A 27007-nucleotide genomic window follows, 5' to 3' on the forward strand; every position below is an offset into this window, starting at 1 on the left:
TCTTTACAAAAATTGTACTCTTTGTGTCCAGCTATACTACTGTAAAGTTTTATCAAAATCCGTTCAGTAGTTTTTGTGTGTAAATGGTACATTTGTACCATTACATCCATCCATCCTCACAAACTTCCAAATTTGTACTATTATAAGAATGTGCGATAATCCTGGTGTTTAGATCTTCCTCAGATCTTCCTCAGAATTTCATACTCCCGAGTGAGCATCGAACTCAGGACCGTTTACAGTTGCACGCTCGTGCCTCTGCGCCGCTGCTACCATAATTAAATAAACAATAAATATATGTAATTCCATCAATATCTTTTTATTCCTACAAAAAAGTCTTTTAAAAGTCTAAAGTGATTTTAATTTTAAAGGAGAAATTAATTTTTTTGGGGATAAAATAAAACACCATTAAATAAGTACTTAACAAACACTTTAATTTATATAACAATAATAATTATCAAAACAACTACAACGTTTTATTGGCGTGCTGTTCATTTACATACAAGTACATACATACATACATACATACATACAAACGACATCGAAGATAAAATATTAGGAGACATTAAGCCATTTTCATATATATTTTTCTGATATTTTTTTTCCAGAAACATTTTTTTATTACTTATATAATTTGTAATATTCATAAGGGTAGCTAATATACGATTTTTTTCAGTTTCACGCACTATCCCGCATTTATAAGTAGGATAAAGCGTGGAACGTTTGACGCAGGGTAGGCAGAGACTTCAGCTCCGCGTTCTACCCGAATTCGAGAAATTAAATAAGTATTGTAGAAATAATGTATTCTTAAATCTTATTTTTATTATTATTTAATTTAATTTGCTAACAAAACTTTTTTTCCCAACGCTACGTTCTGTCAAATTAGATTGGGAAAAAAAATAAAAATTAAAATGCGAATGTTTTTTATTTTAATTTATTCAGAGTACTGTGTAGCGCCATTTTTTTTATATATTTTGTTTTATTATAATATTCAATGTCATTTCTGTTTATTTTATTTCTTTGCCCAAAAAACTAAAGACTCGAATTGTACATAAAAAATGTTTTCTGAAAAAAAAGTATTATCATATACAACACAAATTGGAAAGTCTAAGAGGAATTTGTAGTTTACTTCTAAGAGATAAAACTACTAGGAATAAGAAAATGTATAGAATAGTATATAATATTTATTTTATTAGGTACAATAAATAGATTAACTTACTAGTTATATGCGACATATATGTAATTTTATTTATTTTTGGTGCATATTTCATAGTTATCTATTATGTGTTTGGTTACTGTTATGGCTAGGTCATTTTATTTATTTGATTTCAAAGAACGAAAAAAATAACGTAAATTAAAAATAAATACTGCACGTTGTTTAGTATTTCTTTTTTTAGATTAAGTTAAAAAAGTTATCAGTTAATTTAAATGTAGCGTTTTCAGGTGTTATAATGTTTTTAATTATTTTTATAAATATGTCAAAAAATAAAATAGTAAAGGCAACAAGCAGTCTGGAGCTAATGATCGAGTCTACGACCTAAACAGTCGTAGTCTGATTTAATTTAACAGTAGACTAATGCTGCTTCGTAAGTGGAAAATTTTCAGTAATATCCTAAACATTACTAACATTCCTTTAAATTATAAATGAAAATAGTTAAGTATCACGAAATTATTTAAATTACAAAGCGTATGAAAGGCATATAACGCTTTTTGTAAGTCAAAATGAATACTTATAACTTAAGATACCATAAACAAAAATTATCCAAAAATATCTTTCACGTTATGATGAAACAAAGTAGATAATAATCAATTTCTTAAAAAAATATTAACGTTCATTTTCGAAGATATCAAAATTAACAAAAATCAGTTACTTAAATTAACAAAAATATTAAATTTTGCTTATGTTATAATTCGATGTACTAATAAATTAATTTATTATACATAATCATAATTATATTATGTGAATACATATTCAAATATTTGTTTAAGCGGACGGCGTTTCAAAAACAATGTACTATGTGGCAAATTAAATATGTAAATATAATGTTTTTAAGAAGTATAGTTTCTAGCATTAATAAACTATTTAAAAGAATATAACCAGAAAATACATTTTATATTAAAATTTTTATAAGGACATAAACATTCTTTAAACATTTTAATAAAAAAAAAAGTTTTTTTTCGCAACGATTTCAATTATAATATAAATTTTGAAATTTATATATTTTAAGGATTTAACTTTTTTGTTGAAATGGTATTTTGATTAATGTATCAATAGTTCTACATGTTCAATATCATTATACAATATACAAATTAGAAAGAGATAGCAAACAACTACAGATAAATACGTATAGAAAATCTAAGAAGATAGAAGGAGATAGATTATAAAATATTCTAATATAAATAAATTCGAAACGAATATTGGTCCAGAGATATAGAAAACTTTTAAAAACAATCTAAAACACGGTAAAGATAAAGTAAAAAAAGTAGCATATTTTTCCAAAAATGAATGATTTATTTAGAAACATTAATAATATAAATGACTGTTTAGAATATCTGTGAATTAAATTATAATATATTTTTGAAATTTTCGTTGTTTTTTCGAATTAGAACATGCTCTGTGTCTAATCTTCCTGACCATAGATTAAGCAAGCGGAGAAGAGGCATCAAGAGTATTTTATAATATTGGTAATTTGGTACAACAACGACGCATTTGCACTTTTTTTTAATTTTAGAAGACTCAAACCAAGTGTGTTGTTGACATATTTATTATAAAAAAATGCCATTACGTCATTGTTAAACTAAATAAACGAGATATTAATATATTTAAAATAATGTATTGTTAGAACTATGTGCATTTTCTATCACGACTTTCTCTATAGTGTCTTATTATCAATATTCTATGTATGTTAAAGCGTATAATCTTTTCTTTGATAGCTTAAACAGCTATTTAACTGATGACAGTTCTAACTAAATAGGGATTATTATTTTTTTATAGTAAAAATATGTTAGTTACGTAAGTTAGTTAAAGTACATCGATTTGGGTGAATATCTAAGAAAATACTATATATCTATAGGAAACACCAAGCAGGAGTAACAGGAAATAGTTGTTTATTTAATTAAAAATCTTGCAATTAAAAAATTTGGGGCAATGGTTATAAAAATAAATAAATAATAGAATTATTATAGGACATCTAACACATACATATATTCTAATATATATAAAAAAATTGCATACATCCATTTTATTATCTGTACGCTTATATACAACACTAATATATAAAAACATAGTGACGTCACTTTGATTAAATCTATCGATAAGCTGTCTTTATCACCTATAATGGCTCAGTTAATTATAATATATTTTATTTATAGATACTTTAAGTACACATCTATTAGGGTGAAAGTAACAGACATTTTTACTGTTTACTTTACGTTTTGTAATAGTGACACAACACTATTCTATTTTTTATTTATTGTTAGGCTGGATACACACTATAACGTCACTTACGGTTCGTTCTCAGTTTTATCTGTCTGTGAAAATATTATTATATGATAAAAAAATGAGATATCATTCTTTTGTTCCAGTCAAGAAGATTTTACAAGATGAGACCGGATGAGAAAACGAACGATGTGCACTATAGTGTAGATCCACCCTTACAGAATCACCGACAGTAAGAGTATAAGAAATATGAAATACGTTATGGATTTTTGCTATAAAAGGTTATATATTTTTATAGCTTTACGTTGGCATTCCATATAGCAGGGTAGGCAGAGTGAACCTAAAGGTAGGGAACTAAACTAAAGGAAGGTACTAAAGGTAAGGAACCCATAATTCATTCCCCCTGTTGAGAAGCAAATCCACCGTGTTCACAATCATATGCTATGCCACTACACCATGATAGCTTGAGGTTAAAATCTTCTCATGTTTAATAATATTTTTTCACTCAAATTCTATTTTTCTCTCTGTTTGTCACTTCTTACATTTAATTTAATGTTATTAAGAATGTGTACTTGAAGTATATCGTCTACATATAACAAACAATATATTTAAGCTTCTATTTTACTTCAGAACACACGACACAAATATATCTCAGTTAAAATGTAGCCCGTATTCGGAAATCATTTTACTAGTGATGTACCGATTCATTTAAATATACTTTTTACTAATAAAAAGGATTTTTCTTAAATTATTAAAATGTAGGTGCTGTATAGAAATAAGCACAACAGCTTTCATCGTTATAATACTGTTAATATTATATAATTCATGTAAAATAAAACAAATAGCTATAAATATATATATAAAGAAGTACATCACTAGTAAAATCTAAACCTTATAAATATATTCTATAATTTGGACTACGGATCTGATAATTTCTCAATACACTTACATATATTTATAGATTTCATTTGTTACCTACTTAGACCATTACCACAGCCTCCAAGGCTACATACAAGATAAGATACAAGAAATCTGAAAGAGAAATATCTAGAGGAAGGGAAACACATTGGACATCTAAGCCTGTACATTTGAGCACACCGCCTCAACTAGTTGTTAAATATAACTTTGGAAACTTATTTCCTATAGTTTAAACTTTTTTTATGAATAACCGCTCCATTCCACAAATAATTATATAGAATAGAGGAGAAGAAATAGAATTTTTTTGAATTTTAAATGAGCTAATCTATTTCGATAGTAAATTTATTATGAAATTTTGGAAAGCCAATCCGAACGAAGCGGTTCAAGCCAAGCTCAACGTTTAAAATCCTTTTATATAGCCATAAGCTTCCAGAGTAGACATGGTGAGGTATGTCAGCCATAGAGAGAAGAAGAACATTGAGGTCACAAGTTTGACAGTGCGAGGTCCTCCCAACTCTCCGCCTACTGATTTTCTTCTACGGAGCACTAATACTATAACGGCTAGAACTGCTTCGGAACAGAACATCGTAACGCTGAAAGCCAGGCTGTGAACAATGCACGGTATTATAACAGCTGTCGATTACATGCTCATGTGTTATCTATTAAATATAGAATTATATAGCAGGGTAGGCAGAGGGAACTTAGTGTTAAGACACTCCGTTCCTCATTTCTGCCGAATTGTGGAAGCATGGCATGTTCAATGGCGGAATTCATTGTCTCTCTTTGCTAGAACACCAAAGCGTTAAAAGGTAGGAATAGATTACTCCTTTTCCCACTTTCCGACAAATTTTCAAAACATTGTGTGTTGAGTGGTGCTACTCAACGCAACGCTTTATCTTGTTTCCAGAGCAAGGAAATAAATTACGATAAATTTCGAATCCTTCCCCTAAGTGGAAATGAAACTCATAACTGTCGCGTTTACAGTTAGATGTTGTGTTCCTCCGCCACTGCCTACTACCTATATTCGGGATTCAACGGGAAGATTAAAAATATTTATATCTATCTCAGAAATAATTTTAACTTACTTTCCAGGTTCTACATGGAACTTTTCATTCTTACTCCAATGAACGATAGCTGCGACGGTCCACGCGACCCCGATTCCCAGGAACACATTCACCGCGTTAGAACCTGTCACGTTCCCGACTGATGCATCAGCGTGCTTGTCTTGGATGGCAGCTACTTTACTGGCGAATGTGTCTGGAAATTATTGTATCATAAAGCATGGAAAGTAACATCTCATTAATTATACATATTCGCATATGTTACTATATTAAATAACAAAATACAAAATAATTATATTCAGAAAATCTAATATTTACAGCCTTACAATTTTTATGTTTTAGTTTTTTATTACTCTCACTTTTCACTTTTACACTTACTACATTCCAGTAACAGAAAACAAATAAATATTTTATTATAAATCTTACAGATGCTAGAACCAAAATGAAACCATATTAATCAAGAAGTTTCCAGATAAAAGCCCAAAATCAAAATATCAAATTAAAATTTCCAGACCAAAATATCAAATGAAGTCTAAAATCAGTAAATACCAGGTATACTAGTTCCCAAAGCCACAAATATGATGGCAGTGACGGAATCCTTAATGCCAAGTGTGCAGCCGAAGTGAGACGCGACGTCCCCGATGACCGCGGTCACGAGGCCAATGCAAATAATTGACACTACGAAGCAGACGTAGCCGCCGCCGATATCTGGAAAAATATTCTGGTAAGTAAAATTGATGTGATTTTTGTTAGACATCTATATAGTTATGTTTTTTTATTTTATTATTATACTTATATTTGTTAATTGTCTTTTCCCGAAAGAGAGAATCTCGAATTCGAAAACGACGTAATATTTTTTTTAATTGTGACATCTTTCTTTATCTAATTAGCAAGTTAAAATACTTTTAAGAATCCCTAATAAAGAGAATGTAATGTCAGACTTTCTTTATAAATTTTCGTTTAATTCCCACCAATTACATATTGTTTGCGTAATTAAACACCGCAATCCAATATACTTACTACATATCAATCCATTCCGAATAGAGATCAAGCTGTGAGCATTGCGTGCCAAGTTTACCACGATCGCGATCATATGAATATTATAATAATGATAGCTTTTGTTTTGTATGAATACATTGTATAATAATGTAAGTACGGTTTATTCAGCATTTGAGTTATTATTAAATTTAATATAGAACCTATTTGCTTAAAATTATTTATTTACTTATATACTAGTATATATAACAACGTTGAATCCCGCATATAGTAGGATAGTCAGAGAGAACCTAGTGTTAAGACATTTGGTTCCCCATTTTTGTGTTGAAGAAATAAAAATTATCATCCTCCGAATGGAAATAGAACCCAGAGTATAGTCAGGCACCGTTCTGCTGTACCAAGACGGTTGTATAAAATATTCTGTTATGTTATTGTTAGTAAATATTATTTACCAACTTTGTAAGTAAGGAATCCCAGAAAAGATGCCTAATATATTTATATATGGTATGCATATTATAAAAGTAACTGAAATGTATACTTTACCTGTAGGGGGAACAAAGGCAAATATAATTTTCCAGAATAATGTAAATATATGCAGAACGTAGTCCGAACACGATGGGGGCTCGTCTGGATTGTCTGAACAAACAAATCATGTGTTAAAATATGTATAATATAATATTTTAAAATAAACATTGGTACACATTGGTCTTTGATCTCCGCAGTCAGGTAAAAAAATCTAACGTATTTCGTAAAGTAACCCAAAGGTAACTGCTAATTATCATACAAAATTCCACAAAAAAGATAGATAGATAGATGACATCTTTCGATTACATTGACTTCAAAGAACATTTTTTTATGCACAACTTTAGAAATCGTAGACTCAAACAATCTTCTCAAAAACTACAAATTAATCCTATAAGGGTTTCTATTTTTATTTAAGTTACGGAACCCTAAAAACTATAATCTGTGACCTGTATGTAACTTTTTTCTCAACACCTAACAAACATGTACCTACAAGCTAACCACAAATCCAACGGGATAATAAAAATTGTTACAACCAACGGAAATAATACCAGAGAATAGACAGCATTTCGAAATTGAATGAATAAACCGTATAAAACGTCATACGGGCTCAGCCATACGTGGAAGCTTACGCGGTCTGTTATAACCTCGTAACATTTGCCTCGGAATACTGTTTTAGAAAATTTGGTAGTATTTGAAAAATAACTAAAAGAATAACTGAAATTTGATATTTAAAGTGCTTTTTAAGTGGTTTTTAACTTTATGTACACTTTTTGGTTGGTTAGTAAAATTTAATGTGGATATTGTGATTGCAGGTTCATATCCCGGTTATTATTTAGTTGCTTTAATTAATTATTATATTTGTATTATAAACAATATAAAAATTGGATAATATAATAAATTTATAATTAGCTTATACTAATCCTCTTTAAAAGAAATTAGTTAAGTAACCCACAACTATGTTTGCGGGAACTACTAAAAATAAAATCAACCTTTTTCCATACACTGTTATAAGTTCGGGAAAACCTCCCTTAGTGCACGCCTACACCTCAAAGGTCTCTACATGACTAGTTTCAGCGTTCTACGCCGCCTGGCTTTATATATTTTCTATCAGTCACTCACTAACGGGAAAATTGTTATATTAATAAGATCATTTGAAAGAGTAACATGAAAATAAAAACTTTCACGTATAATTCCCTGCAGTAAACTTTTAGCATATAGCAATAATCGTGCTTATTATTTTTTTCTTAATTTAATTTTTTTAAATTCTTAATTCCAAGATTTTAAAATTATTGAAAACCTCAAAATAACATCCGTAGTTGTAAAGAATTTTTAATGCAAATTCCACTTTTCGCCATGAAAATATCTCTACATCAGATCAATTGAATAGGAGTGCGGTTAGTTTTCCATCAGCGTTATTCGCTCCGATTGAACCTTTGTGAGTGTATGCTTACTTTTTTTCTTTTTATTTTTTGCAATAGATTCTCTGTTCTATTTCACACTGTCGTAGTTTTAAATTTATAATTTTTTGAGAAAATTTACCTTGGGAATTGGGAATTAGTATTGTGATGGTAGTGTTAACGGTATAGTTAACTATTTAAATAGATTCTGCTTAGTTAATTATGTGCAGAGGGAATCTAGTGTTAAAACACTCCGTTTCGCATTCTCCGCCGAATTATTCGAGGCATTGCGTGTTTAGTGGCTGAACTCAACGCCGAACTTTTTACCTTAGCGTCAGACACCTAGCGGGGATCGAACCCACAAACCCACTGTAACGTGTTATAGTCACACCCCTGTACTACGACGGCCTCAATATAATATTCCAGTCGTTAATTATTTTTTTTATAGCGTTATGCTCTATTCCGAATATAGCAGAGTAGGCAGAAGGAAGGAAGGCTGTCTTGTCATCAGAGCCAAAAATTGTTAATATTTTATTCCTCCGAGTGGGAATCGAACCTAAAACCGTCGCGTCCACATTGGCTCGCTTGTAACCCAGCGCCTCGTCGGCCTCTACATTTTTTTTTTCACAAAATCCTTCCGTTACTGAGTGACTGACATACAACGCACATACGAAATTGAATTTATTGAAATTCCTATGGAAACGAGAAAAATCAGATTTTACATTTTATAGGCGGTTCGTGCCTTCATGCAAACTATGTCGCAAAACTAACAACTCTAGTATTTTTTTAACTTTACCCCGTAATCCTGCAAATAGCAGGGTTGGCAGAGGGGACCTGGGAACCTACTTCAAGACACTCCGTTCCAATTTTTTGGTTCCCCAGTTTACGCCAAACTCTGAAGGCATTGACTGGTGGATCTCAACGCAGAGCTTTGCCTTGTTACAAGAGCGAAAAAATGAAAACATCAATTATTTCATTTCCCCGAGTGGGAATCGAACCAACACCGCACAGTCGTACGCTTCTGCCCCTGCGCCACTACGGCTTAAATTTTTCTTTTAATTTGTACCTTTTCCTTCTATTTTAGTATTTCTTCTTCTAAAAACAAACTTTTCAAACCATAAAAGGACATACCTGAACTCGCTGTCAAAGCTTCAGTAAACTGTTCTTTCCAAGACGACGTCCCAATTATAATTGAGGCGTTGGCTCTTTGTACTAACTTATCTACAGTGTTCTGTAAAGGAAAAGTTTCATTTGGTCAATGCTGAAATTGTTCTATACTACTATTTCTTTTTAAAAAAGATTTACTTACTTTAAACTCCTTACTCTCTTTAATCCTGAGCTGCGCCCGAGTTATCTCACCAGGTCGGGGATACCCCATCAGGGCAACCACAGCTTCTTCTTCCGGAAGGGTAGTTAGATGTTCCACTTCATTATCAGAAAGCACAGGGCGATTGTCATCTGTAGAATATTCTTAATTAGAATCATAAATGATAATTACCTAGTAGAGTATGATGATTTTTACAGCACATAAATATACAAGATTTTTGAAGGAGTTTTAATTTATTATATAAACAATTGTAGATCAAATTTAATGATGTATGAAATATCTGTAAAAATCATTACAAAATTAAATTAATTATTTCAGAAATTGAGACGTTTTGACCTGAAAAATTAATGATCGTTCTACATTGTAAGCTTCTACGCCTTTATGATTGATATAAACGAGTATTGTCGACATTGAAATATTGGAAATGCTATGGTACCTAAATTTTATGCTAGCAGAAATGGTATGAAGAAAAATAAACTGTAAAACCATAGTAATTAAGCTTTGCTCAGCAATTACTAGAAAATTCAATCGTAAAACGCTAAGAACACATTTCCCTTGAAAACAATTATCCCATTACCAAGTTAAATAGCTGTAATGTTCCTATAATTCCACACGATACAGCCATGATTCCTAAGATGGAAGCTAAAATAGAAATTGTATTAAGTTGTAAAGGAAATTGAAGGTTCGAAGAAAGAATTTTCCGATATTCCAAATATTTTTTTGGGTTTTTTTACATCCATCCATCCATCAGTCTTTCAGAGTCCACTGTTGGACATAGGCCTCCCCTAATGCTCGCCACTCCGTCCGGTCCTGCGCCCTTTTGAATCCAGAGGATTCCCGTTCTTTTTAAGGTCGTCGGTTCACCCGGTTGTAGCGCGGCCTGTACTCCTTTTGCATAGTGTTATTATTTTACTAGGGTCGGTGTTTGTTTGATAAAATATAGATCTATCTTTATTAATGAGGTATTCCATTCCAATTTTAGTTCTGTGTGTTTACAGAATAAACGTAACGGCCTTTTTAACATAACCATTTGAAATACACGATATAACTTCTACACGAAGTAATTTGTTCACGAAAATTTAATTTGGAGTTGTTTTTATACTTACTGTTTTAGTAGCTCTTCGTAGGAACAAGAAATATACTATTTTTCAAGTAACATTTCTCGAGTTGATTATTGCGTATAATTCTAGAGCAGAGTTTGTATTTACATGGCAAGTCTCATACAGGTATAATATTCCACTGGGTTCATGGGTACCATTCGTCCGCAGGGTACACCAGTCTTGCGCACGGATGATCCGCATAAAAACATTTAATAGCTTTACAAAAAATAATAATAGCAAGACTAAAATACGATATATGTCTATAAGACGTAATTAAATACCTTACATGATATTAAAAGAAAATATTTTAATTAGAACCAAGTGGAAAATTAATAAATATTTTTTTCAGTAGCTGCCCTGTAGGCTATCTATTGCTAAGTGACTCTGAAATCAGAGGCTGCAGGTTTGATTTCCAGTCATACTAAATATTTGTTAATATAATAAAGTGTGAGAAACATAAGGCTCTAGATATAATCTTATATTAATAAACGACAAAGTAAATAGTGTTGAAAAAAAATTACTTAAGAAAAAAAAACGAAATACTGAACCACAAAAAGTCTAAACCGACGTTTAGGTTTTAATATTACTTTATTGCCTTAAAAAATAAGTAAATTGTTATTTTTCCTTAACTGTGGCTAGAAGTTAATTATTTCCAATTTTACACATATGTCTGTAAAATAGTGTTTATGCACTTATTTTGAATGGTTGTCAGTTACCCAATATACACTCGTCGTCGTTTAAGTAGACTTTAAAACGTAAAATGGAATATTCCATGGAATGGAATTTTACAGTAATTTCGAAAAAATCTCTTTATATATATATATAAGTCCGGTAGTTTCGTCTGTGCCTTTTGCATTGTCTGTCAGTTATTCAATACACCCTATAATTGCAATTAACGTTAACAAAAACATTATTAATATAGTAAATTTAAGCTATTATATAATAGAAATGTCACCACGATATATAACGCAATCTGGTTTAATTATCTTTCGAATTCATTAATTTGATTTGTACCCGTTCAATTACTTTCATAGGCGTTCCAGTGGAACGGAATGAATTAATGGACATTAATTTTAATTGACCATTTGACGGTTGTCTATATATTTGTTTAAAAACTGGCATTATTTTATTAATAGGGATCTTCTATGTTTTTAAGGATAACTTTACATAGAAATGAATCATTCTTTTCTATACATTTAATGGTTTTTTAGTATATTTGCAGATTTTCTTTAATTTTAGTAGTAGTCATAAGTAATCCTTATCTACAGCTTCGCTAGAACACGTTAGTGGGTATACGTGGGTGTTGTTATCGAAATAATCCAAAGTTTTATATAATGCAGTAAATTATAACGATTAACTTAATATGGACTCTCCAATATATATCCAATATTCCGCTAAGAAAATTTGATTTTCTCATCAAAAAAAAAGAATCACAATTTTTTTCAGATTCATACTGTATCCCCCATATAACAGGGTAGTTAGAGGGAACCTAACCTACTAGGTTCCCACCATCTGCCGGATGAAGTATTGCTGGTTGAGTGACGGAATAAAACGCTGGGCTTTACCTATCTTTATCAGAGCGAGTCATTGCAAATATTAAATATTTAATTTCCTCGAGTGGGAATCGAACCCACGCATTGTCTCGTTTACAGTTCCACTCTCATGCCCCAGCCCCACGACTGGCCTCCATAGATAATAGATAAACTCTTTCCTACTAACTCAATTTGAAGCAAAGTTACTCTATTTTCTCATTAGAGATGAAATTAGGAGAACAATTTCACTTCTATATTATTAAACAGACAGAGGACTGTGCCTCGTATTACTCTGTCGTTATGATGGAACAATAGTATGAAATGCAGATATTATGCATTATACAGCTCGACAAGTTGTTTGGCCTCTGCCAATTGTAAATCAAATAACCTCTAGTGATTAGCAATTAGCTCAGGTTAAATTGGTCTGCCAGCTCTTAATGGTTCCATTTCCCAGTTATAAAAAATGTTGTAGTGTCTGTTTATGTTTCTATCTATGTACGATCTTAGTTTCTCGGCTTTTATCACGAGTATTTTCTTTCTAGAGCTTTAATTTTGTCCACTCCAACTTTTCTGGACTGCTGACATCGACTAATAAACCGATACAATTATTTCAATAACTGCCTTAAGTTAGTTATATTAGAAAATAACCTAAAATGAACAATTTTAAAATATATCTTAAAATAAAACTTATATTTATAAAAAAACTTAGCCTACACAAACTATACTTACTTCCACAACAACCTGTATAGAAAAATATTAATATACAAAAAAATAAAAGGTATTATAAATAAAATAGCATTATAAAATACTTAATATATGAGGCAACATATTAGCTTTTCTACAGTGATTGTGAAGAACTAGCATATCACTTATATATATATATTTATATACAAACGCTTACTTGGTACAGACAGACAGTCCATCCGACAAGCGTGCGAGGAAAGGTGAAGAAAAATTTTGTATATTAGATAATTATATACATGCATACTTACATAGGTGCATTGTAAGCATTCAAACAAAGAAATATATACAAAAGATTATTTACAATTTAAGATTTCTAATCAAAAATTAAGGTGTATCACCCACCATGCTTAATATTTCGTGGGAATAAATTGTTATAACAATCGCCATTCTTAAAGAAATACAATATTTCTATATAGAAAGTGCTTTAAAACTTTTAAAAGGAAAGCTTAAGAAAACAAGTGTATGAAAAATACGTTTAACGGCTTAGAAAAGGTATAAGAAAATAAATTCTACAGTAGGTAGATACCAAGTTTCCATGCTTTTGACGATATTGAAAATGCTCACAAAGGATCCTAGAAATTCTTATAAACTAAAGTGCGAATTCTATTCATTCTTGTGGAATAAACGAATCTTATTTTTTAAGCTTCACGGCTGTATCCCCGTTGTAGCAGGGTAAACAGAGGGAACCTGGAAAAAACCATTATCCACTTTCCGCCAAATTCTGGAGAAATTACGTGTTGGATGGCGACACTCAACACCGCGCTTTGCCTTCTTGCCAAAACGAGTATGTACCAAAAACTAACAATCAGGATAACGTTTGACTAAGCGTAACAGTTGGGAGTTCGATGCTCGATCGAAGAACTAATTCTTCTCATTTCCTCTGCCAAGACAAATCTCTGCGTTAAGTTTCACCACTCTCCTTGTTACCAGAATGGGGAAAATGGGAACAATTCGGTCCTCTGAGGGGGAATTGAACCTACAACTGACTTCTAAAAACGTAATCCTAACATTACAATACCCAAAACTGTATCTAGAAAACAAATAACAAAGCAAAAACTTAGATTAATTAACCAATCCTGTTAATTTTATTGGCAATACGAAAGGTAGTTTTACTACCAGCCGTAATGAAGGGTTCAAGAGGGAAGTGGTAACGTCATAAACCCGGTAGTTCCTAACATAAATGTAGCTGTAAATTAAGAATGTAAGATCTTTGGACGCATGGAATGTGAGACCCTATTTATATGTTGATTAGATAGAAGTAAAAGGACACACTGACAGTTTACTTTGAAGAATGTTTACTGATAAATATGTATTGAGAAAGAATAGTCGCCATGGCTGTTTTAGCTTTACACTATATTCCGCATATAAGAGGCAGAGGGAACTTGGTGTTAAGTCACTCTTTCAGCTCTTTCTCCATAAATGGACGAGAGAAGAGTGCTTTATCTATATATATAAAAGGACTTGTCCTCACTGACTGAGGTAAGACGCACGCACAGCCGTAACCGCTGTGCGTAGGAACGTGAAATTTAGACAGATGTTTACTTTCGTAATCTGGACATCCACTAAGACGGGATTTTGAAAAATTTTAACACTAAAGGGGTGAAATAGGGGTTCAAAGTTTGTATGGAAAAAAATTTTAATCGGCACCGATTTTTATAAAAATTGAAATTTAGATTTTTAAAAATATTTAATTGAACACGTGTTTCGTTGTTTTCTAGAATTCTCCCCCTAAGGGTGCAAATGAGGGGATGAAAGTTTGTATGGAAAAATTCTTAAATCGCCACCGATTTTTATTAAATTTTATATTTAGACTCTTAAAAATATTTAATTGTACATGTGTTTCATGGTTTTCTAGAATTCACCCCCTAGGTGAAAATAAAGGGTTGAAAGTTTGTATGGAAAAATCTTTAAAACGCCACCGATTTTTATAAAATTTGAAATTTAGACTCTTAAAAATATTTCATTGAACACATGTTTAATGGGTTATTAGAATTCACCCCTAAATACGCAAGCGAAGCTGCGCGCGTCCGCTAGTATTAGTATAAAAGTATAGATAATCGGCGTTAAGTTCCGCCACACAATACAAAATGCCTCGAGAATTCACTGGACAATGTGGAACGGAAGTGTGTTAACTGGGTTCCCAGGTTCCCTCCAGCGTGAAACTAAAAAAAAGGTATACATAACGAGATTATTAAATAATACATTTTACCTCATTACCGAGCTTAAACAAGGAAAAACAGAATACAGTATGGCGCCGCACAGACTAAATTACGATCACCAAATTACCCTAATATCCTTTCTAGGACAGTGTCGTAAAAAGTGGGAATATTCCAGTCTGTAATGGCTGTGTTTTAGTAAAAATGGTGGGTAGATGAAGAGGTCTTTAGTGGGTTTTACTAATAGTGGTAGTTTGGCTTAGTAGACTATTATTTAATATTTAAATTGTTCTTTTTTGTTGAAGTTGAAAAAGCGCAGCGTTGAGTTCCGCCACTCTTGGACTTAATATCTCGAAAATTGAGTGGGGAGTGGGGAACACCTTTTTTCGACCCGCACTTACCCATTTTTTAAGATATTTCGAAACTAAACCCCACGTTACATTAGGCAATGAAAATATTAAAATAAATATTTCATTCTCTCGAGTGGGCATCTAACCCACAACTGTCCCTTGTACAATCTATATATTTTGCTTCTATAATCATGCCGCTATAATATTACCGAAGCCGAATCCTATCACCAGACTTAACCTTACCCTAGGTAACCCTAGGTACCCTAGGAGGATAAGACACTCCATTCTCTACGCATCGCAAAATTTTTAAGACATTGTTAAATGACAGAATTCTCAACATATTTTATCAACAACAAACCCAATAATAGTATATTACCTAATTTTATCACATCTCTCCACCTAATATTTCTAAAGTAATCATCATAAAATCACTTCTATTACAATAATAGAACACCATTTATATAATGTAATCGTCGCGTCGTATAAAAACAAACTGGCTGTAGATACGTAATATTGTCGAGAACAGAACGAGCTCTTAAATAATTCAAGGAGTAAGAATAACAAATTTCTGTGCGGCTTGACACCTTTCATTTAAGAAGTATTCATTATTTATTTTTCTTGGTGTTTTTCTCTGGATTATAGGTAAAAAGGAAAAAGGTGGTGTTTTGTGCGTAAAAAATCAGCTTCACGCTGTATCCCGCAAATAGCAGGGTAGGCAGAGGGAACCTAGTGTTTAGACACTCCGTTCCCCGCGCACCGTCTTATTTTTTAAGTATTTTTTGTCGAATAAATACCACAGCATCTTATATGAAATTAACAGCTAATATAAATTTGTAATTAATTTTTTTCTATGAAAAGTCAATATATAAACTTTTACTTTCGGATTTTCCCCCATATTTGTATTGCAAGTTCTAACTTCGTGCCAAATTTTTTCCACGGAAATTGCCCTATAGGGTATCATTAAATGGCGAGTTTTATCCAAAAATCAAACCTACTATCATCACAATTTCGTTATATTACAATGTAAATGTATGTATAATTTTTATTATTTAAATGTTATTTCTAAGTTCACAAACTCATATTTCCAAGCACTTTTACTCCACTATTATATCCTAAGATATAAATAATTCATAGGTTATTGTAAAAGGAATCGGGAGTAAGCGAGAATTTAATAGAATATGACGATAGGAGAAAAGAGTACAAAATATGAAAGAAAAGAAAAGGCTGCAAGGTCGTTGTGAGTTCAATTTCCATTTGGAAAAATCTATTATTTCTATTATCTTGCTGGTAAAAAGACATAGTGTGACGTTGAGTTTCGCTACTGAACACGTATAATCTAGAAAATTTAGTGGAAAGTGGAGAACAGATCAGAACATTAGTTTCTCTGCCTATTCTGCTCTATTTTGAGAATGACGTCGGAACGTTTCAGTATCAATTTATTTAGTCAGCGGTAGGTGAACAGAGTGTCTTGCCACTAGATTCCCTCTAGCTACCCTCCTATATGCGGTATACAGAGTGACACTAAAGGAGAAATAGTCAAAGGCACAGCAATCTAATTCCCTCTTTATAAAACATATTTTGTATTCCAGGGTCTCGGAGCGGAAGATTGACAAATTGGATCCAACGTACGTACCCTACATCTTCATTCTAAACACAATCTACCGTTTTATGTTCCTTCGAATTGAATGAACAGAAAAATGAAACAATGTTTCTAGAATTGTTTTTGATATTTTTGTTTTGTTTGTGAGAAATGAAATTTGATTGTAGTTTTCTATATTATACAGTGGCTAGTCGTGGCACTGGGGCACGATACAGCAGTGTTAACACACTCCGTTCCTCCAACACTAACTGTATAATATTATGTTTTTAATAGTCATTTTAACTCTTAGATAAAAGAATATGGGTTCAAATTCTACTTAGTTAACATTTTATTGATAATCTTAGTAATTTTTGTTCTATTATTTATTGTCCTATTAAAAACTCTAACTAAATTATAAAAGCAGAAGAATATTATCGCTTAAAATACTGATAAAGTAAAACATATAAAATATATATAATTATATTTAAAAAATATACATATATACAAAAAAAAATATTTACAGGTATTTATTTTTATTTATAACAATAAAATATACAAAGCCGATCTATTCTACGTTTTCAGCGACTACATTAAAATAAAAATTATTTACAGTATATACTGTAAATAACTATAACTATTATAGTTATAGTTAAAAAATAATTATATATATAAATATAGTATATTTACATAGAAGTTATATTTTAATAAGGTTTTTTTTAAATAAACTTACCGCCAAGCAACACCGGGTCGCCTAGGTTCACATAAAAGAGAACATCCTTCTCGTAGCTGTCCTCTTCAATTATGTGAAGTGGAATGAACTTTCTGAAACAAAAGTAAATTAAACTATTACTTAATTGTATTTTTTTATATAGAAATTTTAGAGAAAGTCTTAATTCCTTTCAAGGAACAAATAAGGCCATACCAGGCCAGTCGTGATGCAGGGGCAATAGCGTGCAAGTGTAAACGGTACAGGTCGTAAGTTCGATTTCCATTCGAGGCAAAGTGCGCCTTTTTTAAACCACCACTCAACACGCATTACCATACGGGTAGAGCACGGAAGTGTCTTAATGGGAAAGGAATGTTTTAATTTTAACACTAAGTTCCCAGGGTCCTATTCCTGGTGAAGCTAAAAAAATAAGGTCATCGCGGCGCACCAGCTCAGCGTCTGATTATAAGCGTGCCGGTTAGGAGGTCGAGTCTTACTCGGGGGAATGTATTATTTTCATTTCCTTGCTTTAATAATAAGACCACAAGCACAATCTCTCGCAAATGGCTGAAAAGTAGCAAGGAGTGTCTTAACACTATGTTCTCTCTGCCTACCTTACTAAGCCACTTAGTAATGGATACACTAAAATTATATTAATTAAAGCAGTATAATTATAAAATTGTCATATTTTGGGGCTCTGCCTCGTGGTATTTGCGAAGCGCTTTGAAAGCTCGATCTCAATAAACGTCAATATAAAGTCCAATTCCATAATGGTATTGTACCTATTTGATGATATTTCCGTCAGAAATTAATTTTAATGGGGCTTAATTGAATAAATGTTTTATAAGTAGACTAGTGGCCGCGCGCTACTTTGTTTGTATGGAATTTACGTTGGAACAGTATGAATTAACAAGCATTAACTTTAATTGACTCATTTATATCAATAATTTATAAATTTCCGAAATAATATGAGTTCCTTGTAATATACTTTTGCTTTACTACACCAACAAACCGGTTAAGTGCGAGCTGAACTAGTCCACTGAGGATTTTAATTTCATAAATATATTTAATAAATAATATATATATTTATGACTAAACGGGCGAAGCCGCCTGAATCTGCTAGTACATAATATTTTATACACTACAATTATTTTCTACTATCTAAATAAGTTTTAATTATTTAACCAGATGGTTCTAACTATATAATTTAAATCATATGTCTATAATTACCCCTTATTTGCATTCGAACAAAGGGTGCTTTGCAAGTGAGAAGTGGCAATATCGTTCCTATTAGCACTTAGCAATTATTACCTATCTATAAGATAATAATTGATTTGCCTCTCAGCTTAGTGGTTAGATAACGTTATCAGATATGAATAACGTATTTCATTTTAATTACAGTTACGTAATTGTATATCGAAAGGTATCGGAAGGTAGGCAGGAAGTGGGGAAGTGAAAGTGGAGAATGGATCTTCTTAGGTTCCCTTTGCAGGATACACCGTGAAGCTTAAAAAGAATAGAGCAATTAGATAAATAATATCACATTCGCTCCTCTCGGGAGTCGAAGACGGAAGTAGCTGGTGAGGTTCATTAAAGCAGCTCATTGCAGTATCAGAACACGTGTCGGTGTAATTGGAGCACGTCTCGATACACCTGCTCTGTAAAAAAATTACTAAGTTGATTTATAATATATAGCAGAATTTTTTATGAGTTTTTACTGAATAAAAGCTTTATTAATATTGTAAAACTTAAGAGTTTGTTTGGTTGAACGCGCTAACCTCAGGAACTACTGAAATAATGAAACTCCTTTTTGTTTTGGATAATGCTCCTTCCTGAAATATTAAGACAGTGCCGTTATATTGTGTTGAGTGGCAGAACTCAACCCGCTCCTTGCCTCGTGCCTCGTCACCAAATCGAGAAAATGAAAATAATAAATATTTCATTTTCCCAAGTGGGATTTGAACCCATAATTTCTCTTTTTAAGTCAGTAGTAGTTTTTAAGTTAGTGCCCATGCTCCATGACAAGCCTTAAACTAATATAGGTAACCGGTAAATTTAACCAGTTAATTTACCCTTACATGGAGTAAACCTTGAGTTTATGAACGATTCATCTGACATCAGTATACGTTAAAATAGGATTAACTGGCATCAAAGATTAATGGCGGTAAGATATCAAGGATTTACGCTTCACAGCTTTGTAGCTGACGGCAGCGAAATAAAGGAAGGATGGAAGTGAATGCCGTTCCAAGATAGCCAGTTGGTTAGTTGATTGGTTTTCTTGGTAGGGTTCCTTGGGAATGTTAAAAAGGGAACCCTTGTGGTTTCGTGATATCTGTCTGTCCATGTGACAGTTTAAGAAAATGTTGAAAAGTGTAGAAACTTTTTAGATATATTCTGTAAATCGCATTGTATTTTATATTTATATGTATATATTATGCTATTCCTATAAATATTAGAATAAACAACTTATATAGTAAGCAAGTACTAAAGAAGTGACGCTGCTAAAGTAATTTGCAGTAATCTGTGCAGAAGACTTTTCTTAATTAATCTTAGTCTTGTTTTAAAATGTCTCCTATTTCTTGATTACAAATGAAATTATTTACTCGAGTATTATTTATTATATATAATAACAGTATAATTTTGACAAAATGACAAAATGTTTCTTTATAAAAATATTAAAATAAAATAATCCACATAGCATGGAAATAAAGAAAATTTAATTATTATGAAGATAGAAGAAGATAATCAGATTTGATTATATTATTCGAACGCACGATGACACAGTGTTTCACAATAAACGCAACGTTTATGGGTTCGATTCCCATTAAGGGGAATAAATTATATATTTTCTCCCCTTGATAAGAAGATACAGCGCGGCGTTGGGTTCTGCCATATAACACGCAAACTGCTAACTTAACGTTAAATTATGTACTTTAACAATAAGAAAAAAAATAGGTATAAATTATTTCATCGAGACATTCAAAATTCTGACGTCTTCGCCTACGGCTTACTCCGTTTTGCTTTAATGAAGTTGGGCTTTGCGTAGATTTAATGAACAAAGTAAATGATTTCTTACTTATTTATTTTATGGTGAAAATAATTTATGGGATTCAATGGAATTAGAAAAGACAGTGTTTTGTGAAATGATGGAATAAAATTATATATCTTAAAAGTACTAGATAACTGAAATATTTATTTAAATTTATATTTTCACTTAGCTCTGGTGTCGAACAGAACAGAACAGAAACAGAATGGGGAACAGAATGAACAGAACAGAACAGAAACAGAATGGGGAACAGAATGTCTTAACAGTAGGTTCCCTCTTCCTACCCTGCTGTCTGCGGGATACAGCGTGAAGCTGATTTAATTATTTTTAAGTACTAAACAACACGAAGTAATTTCATGAAGTTCTTCCATATCTCCAATGTAAAACACCTAAAAATCCTTCTGTTACTCCAAAATAGAGAAAAGTAAAGGAAGATAGCAATTTTTACATTTATATGCTCACATATTCTCATCTCGAAATTTCATGAAAATGTAAACATTTCTGTACTAATATATATCGAAAATTTAGGTAAGTTTTTCATACTTTTAAGTCTATATTAAAAGACTTTCTAAATACAAATGATAAATAACATCTTATGAAGTAGATTAGTATGTCGATCTTAAAGCTATTAACTTTAGTAGTTAGTAGCAAGTTCTCCTAAGACCTCGTGGGAGAATATTACTGTGGTTTTGAATTAAATTCAGTATAATTTGTCAAGTTTTGACAATAAAAGCGTGTTTTATTACTTGATATTCTATATAAAGTGCACACGCGGTCTCTTTTGAACAATATAGATTTTCGTAAAAGAAGAAAATGGAATATGTTTCTATGTAAGGATGCAAGGATATTTTGTGTAAGGATTTTCTCAATTTCACATGCTGTGCTCCAAATTTAAACTTTTTTTAACTTCATACTAAAATTTAAACTTTAAACTTTTTAATATTCATTGCGTATTGGGTAGCGGCGCTCAACGGAACACAACGCCGCGATTTGCCTCGTTAATAAATAACATAGTAAATCTCCTTCAAAAGGAGAACTTTTTAATAAAGCTCAACATCGGTAGCCAATATAACTGCAGTGTATTTTTAACAAAACCCTGGAACTGGAGTAGGTGGAGTACTGTATAAATTTCCATACTGAATAAAAAATTCTAAACACTACAATTTGTTAAATTCACGCAGTATCACGCTTATATTGAGGTAGATAGAGGGAACCTAGTGTTAAAACAGTCCGTCTCTCACCTTAGACTCCATTTCCAGACATTTAGTGTCGGAATTCTACACTTTGTCTTATTACTAAAGCGACGAAATGGAAATAATTCAATACCCTCAGTGGGAATCGAACCTGCTGCGTTACGTGTGTGGTACTGTCATACGGTCTTTGACATTACAGTAATTTAAAAATACCAAAAAAAAATCTATAGGTCTCCATAATATGGAAATATAATAGATTTAAATCAAATACATATACATATATATGCGAGAAGCGACGCTGCCTTTGTAAATACAGTAGGTAAGAGTATATGCAAATGCAAACATTGATCGCTGTTTGCTATAACTAAGTCCTAGTCCCCAAAATGTCTCGAAAATTGAGAATTGCATATGGGAACGTAGTGTCTTGAAACAAGGTTCCCTCTATGTACCCTGCGATATCTTCTGAAATTATGAAATTAGGCGTAAAGAGCAGGTTCTATCCCAGATTGGAATATTCTTATTTTACCTTAACCCAATAGTTTGTCTATTAAAACTGACGGAAGTGGCTAGAGTACAGGAAAACACCAGTTACGCTGGAGGAAGTGTTCATAAATTCTAATTATATAGTACTTGAATACTTAGCGGTACGCTTTGTAAAGTTTACTTCTGTAATGGAATCTATAGTGTTATTTAAAAAAACACCTACTATTAATTCTCTCTTCTATTAAGTCTTCTAAACTTATTTAAATCTTTTCTATTAAGTCTTCTAAACTTATTTAAATCTTTTAATTTGTTTAATATTTTCTCTGAACCGACTCGTATAACGAATACGTCCGCTACTTGTATAGCTAATGTTTTTTGTCATTGTGAGACTGTAGAAAAACAAATTATTACTAATCTGAGCTCGGATCATTGTGGTCAAATGTTTTCGGTAATAGATAAAACAGTCGCAGAACGTAAACAAATATCAATTAGACCAATTACTGAAAATAAAATTAATCTTTTTAATAATAAAGTGAATGAAAAAATAGCAACCTTAAAAATAACCGGATTAAATCCGGATCAGGTATATTGTAAAGTTTTTAATTTACTCACTACAGAGTTTGATAACATTTTTAAAGTTAAACAGATATATAAAAACTCGAAGTTAACTTTTAGCGACTGGGCAACTGTTGGTATATACCGAAGCAGAAATAAACTATACGAATTATATAATATGAGGCAGTGGAATCAAGATCCGGAGTTCTTGTTAAAAGTTAGAAATTTTTCAAAAATCTTTAAAAAGGTATGTGTCCAGGCGAAGTCTATGTATATACGAGCAAAAATGTTGAACTCTAATAATAAAATTAAAGCTACATGGGATGCTATTACTACTGTAACTGGGAGATCTAGAGCTGTCAGTGAACCTATTAAATTAAAAGTTAATAATATAATCTTAAATTCAGATTTAGAAGTGGCAAATACTTTTCAACATTTTTTTTCTGATATATCTATTGAATTAACACGTTCACTGCCATCATCTCCTTCGGAAGCAGAATTAATACTAAAGACCCATGTAAATAGTTGTAGAAAAAATTTTTTGTTTAAGAATGTGTCACCAGATGAAATTGTCAAAACTTTTAAAAGCCTCAATTTAAAGAAAACTGGTGACTTATGGGGCATGTCTGTTAAAGTTCTTAATTCAATTATACCGAATATTGCTCCTTACCTTGCTTTAATTTTTAACAATTGTGTAGAATCCGGTACTTTTCCTGATTTAATGAAATATAGCAAAATAGTGCCGCTTTACAAAAGTGGAAATAGATCTGAGCCTGGAAATTACAGACCGATCTCGGTTTTACCATCCTTAAGTAAAATATTTGAAAAAATAATGTTAAATCAGCTCACAATTTTCTTAAATATTAACAATTGTTTCTATAGTGAGCAATATGGTTTCACCAAAGGTAGGTCCACTACGGATGCGGGTGCTGCACTCCTAAAGCACATTTATGACGCATGGGAGAAGTCACGAAATGCAATTGGAGTATTTTGTGATTTATCCAAAGCCTTTGATTGTGTAGACCATAAAACTCTGTTATTAAAACTATATCATTATGGTATACAGGGTACTGCCCTTGACCTTATTGCCTCATATCTAAACCGAAGAATCCAGAAGGTTAGTATAAATAATGTAAAATCATCTGGATCTCCTCTAAAGATGGGCGTTCCACAAGGATCTATTCCGGTCCTCTTTTATTTCTTATTTATATTAACGATCTGCCTTTTTATGTGAAGAACCTATATGATATTGTACTTTTCGCGGATGATACCTCTTTAATATTTAAGGTTGACCGAAATAAAATAAACTATGACGAAGTGAACAGTGCATTATCGCATATTCTTCGTTGGTTTGATGTTAATAATCTAATGTTAAATGCTAAAAAAACGAAATGCATCGAGTTTGCCTTACCAAATGTTAAAAAACATAATTGATGTGTTACTTGGTATCCTTTCCACACTTAACATCTCTCCTGCTGCCACTGAATGGTTTCGTTCTTATCTTCGGGGTCGCAAGCAAAGAATCTACACCGGAGAGCTTTGCTCTGACTGGGTTGATTTGGTAACTGGTGTACCTCAAGGCGGCGTACTCTCTCCTCTGCTCTTTTCCATTTTTATAAATGAAATTACCAAAATCCTATCTTGTCAATACCATCTCTACGCTGACGATTTACAGCTATATAGACACGCCACTCTTGAAGACTTAAACACTGCAATTTTGAACATTAACACTGATCTCGCTCATATTAGCGAGTGGGCGACTTTGTTTGGCCTTCTTATTAACCCCTCCAAATCTCAAGCTCTAATAATTGGTAGTAGGCAACTACGTGCTAGAGTAGATTTTAACACCTTACCTTGTATTAAATTAAACGAGACAATAGTACCGTTGTCTGATTCAGCAAGAAATTTGGGTCTCATAATTGATAGCCAGTTGTCGTGGTCTGCGAACATTAATGTAATCAGTAAACGTATACATTATTCTTTGCACTCTCTTAAACGCCTTCAAAATTTCTTACCCATTCGCACTAAAATCATTCTTGCTCAATCTCTTCTTCTACCACTGCTAGATTACGCTGATGTTTGTTATCCTGATGCTAATGAAGAGGCTCTCGACAAACTTGACCGACTTCAGAATATGTGTATTCGCTTTATCTTCGGATTACGCAAATTTGACCACGTGTCTGATTTCCGTCGACAACTGAATTGGCTTCCTGTGCGTTTACGTCGTAACCTGCACATTCTCACTTTGCTTTTTAACATTTTAAAGTCATCCTCTCCTCCTTACTTAAGGGAGCGTTTTCAACTGACACTTCCAAGTGAAAGACCGGTACGCTCATGTGTAACTCAAAGAAAGCTTGAGTACCCTATATGTAATACCTTTTTCTATGAAAAATCCTTCACAGTTCAAGCAGTGCACTTATGGAACTCACTACCTAACTCTATACTGTCGGGCAATCCATCTCTAAATACTTTTAAAATCAAACTAAAACAACATTTTCTTCATCTTAATTAGAATCTTTAGTAGTCGCTTTGTCTTTTTCTTTATTAATTTTCTTTTTCTGTTTCAACTCTTTTATGTCATTGTATATATTTATATGTTTGTATGTGTGTATGTTTGTAAAAGTATATTTATGTAGGTATAGGAATATTGATTAATATTATGTATATTTGTATGTAGGTTTATTATTATTATTATTAACATAACATTAAAATACCGCACCCGAATTATTTCTTATAACATCTCCTACATTCAAGGGTTTCTGGTAGAGATCTCTATTAGAGATAAGTTATCCTTTGTACACTTTTTTACCTGTTGTTATAAGTTTTCTGTACATTCTATCACGTGTGGTACATAAATAAATGAAAAAAAAAAAAAAAAAAAAAAATTTTAATGTAATAATTAAAGGAGAACCTCTTAATGTGTCGGAATCAGCTATTTTCTTAGGTGTTACTATAGATTCCAAACTCTTGTGGAACGCTCATCTGGAAGCACTTGCGGATAAACCTGAGTTTACGGCAGAGCTGACTCTACCGCGTTCGCAATTAAGAAAGTAAGACAAATGACGGACGTTGAAACTGCCCGACTAGTTTACTTTAGCTATTTCCATAGTATTTTATATAGTGCTTCAGATATCAATTCAATATTTATTCTCCAAAAAAGAGCCGTGAGATATATTTATAATCTAAGAGCTCGAGATTCTCTGCGAGATGTTTTCAAAGATGCAGGTATTCTTACAGTTGCTTCCCAATTTCTATACTATAATATTCTTTGTCCGACAAAATATACATTGTCATAGCAAAAATAGCGACAGTCATACGATAGAAACGAGAAAAAAAGATAAGCTTGTTACACCAAGTTTTCGCCTCCAGAAAGTTAATAAATCTTTTATGGGTCTGAGTATACGTGTATATAATAAAATTCCGCAGTGTATTCTTAGTTTGCCACTACCAAAATTTAAAATATCTGTAAAAAAATTCTAACAAGTAAAGCGTATTACACTGTTCAAGAATATTTAGAGGATAAGCATATATGGAATTAATGTCTATTGAATGTAATGCAGGATAGCTGCCAACTAATGTAATAGATTGTACCATTGATTTTGAAAAGAGCAACTGTTGAGTTTCTTGCCGGCTCTTCTCAGCAGAACTGCCTTCCGAACCGGTGGTACCTTTTTGTTCATATGTTCATTCGACGATTCAAAAGTGCTTATTATAATTGCCTATTTGAATAAAGAATATTTTGAATTTGAATTTGAATTTGAATTATATTGCTAACTTATCCTATCTTATAAAGTGGAATATTTAATTACGTTTATAATTCCAATACCTCCAGAATTCGATAGAAAGTGGGAACGTAATGTATTAACACTAGGTTCTCTCTGCCTAACCTACGATGTGCGGGAT

General features: G+C 32.0%; 1 protein-coding gene across 2 annotated transcripts in view; it reads right to left on the minus strand.

Moving 5' to 3' along the window:
* Nucleotides 1-410: 410 nt before the first annotated feature.
* Calx (sodium/calcium exchanger 3) overlaps nucleotides 411-27007 on the minus strand; it is a 99942-nt gene continuing 73345 nt past the window's right edge. Inside the window, exons 2-8 of one of the 2 annotated variants that reach the window (XM_085189056.1) lie at nucleotides 17852-17943; nucleotides 9643-9758; nucleotides 9465-9564; nucleotides 6955-7047; nucleotides 5965-6123; nucleotides 5440-5611; nucleotides 411-4959 (exon numbers count right to left, since the gene is read on the minus strand). In XM_085189056.1, coding sequence (XP_085045182.1) covers nucleotides 4755-4959; nucleotides 5440-5611; nucleotides 5965-6123; nucleotides 6955-7047; nucleotides 9465-9564; nucleotides 9643-9758; nucleotides 17852-17943 — 937 coding nt within the window. In that variant the 3' untranslated portion in view covers nucleotides 411-4754. Of the gene's footprint in view, nucleotides 4960-5439; nucleotides 5612-5964; nucleotides 6124-6954; nucleotides 7048-9464; nucleotides 9565-9642; nucleotides 9792-17851; nucleotides 17944-27007 lie in introns of both variants that reach the window. The other variant, XM_085189055.1, reaches the window with a different exon arrangement.

The sequence above is a fragment of the Heliconius melpomene genome, chromosome 8, assembly GCF_056956725.1.
Source record: "Heliconius melpomene rosina isolate 202511_hmr_F chromosome 8, ASM5695672v1, whole genome shotgun sequence".
Classification (NCBI taxonomy): domain Eukaryota; kingdom Metazoa; phylum Arthropoda; class Insecta; order Lepidoptera; family Nymphalidae; genus Heliconius; species Heliconius melpomene.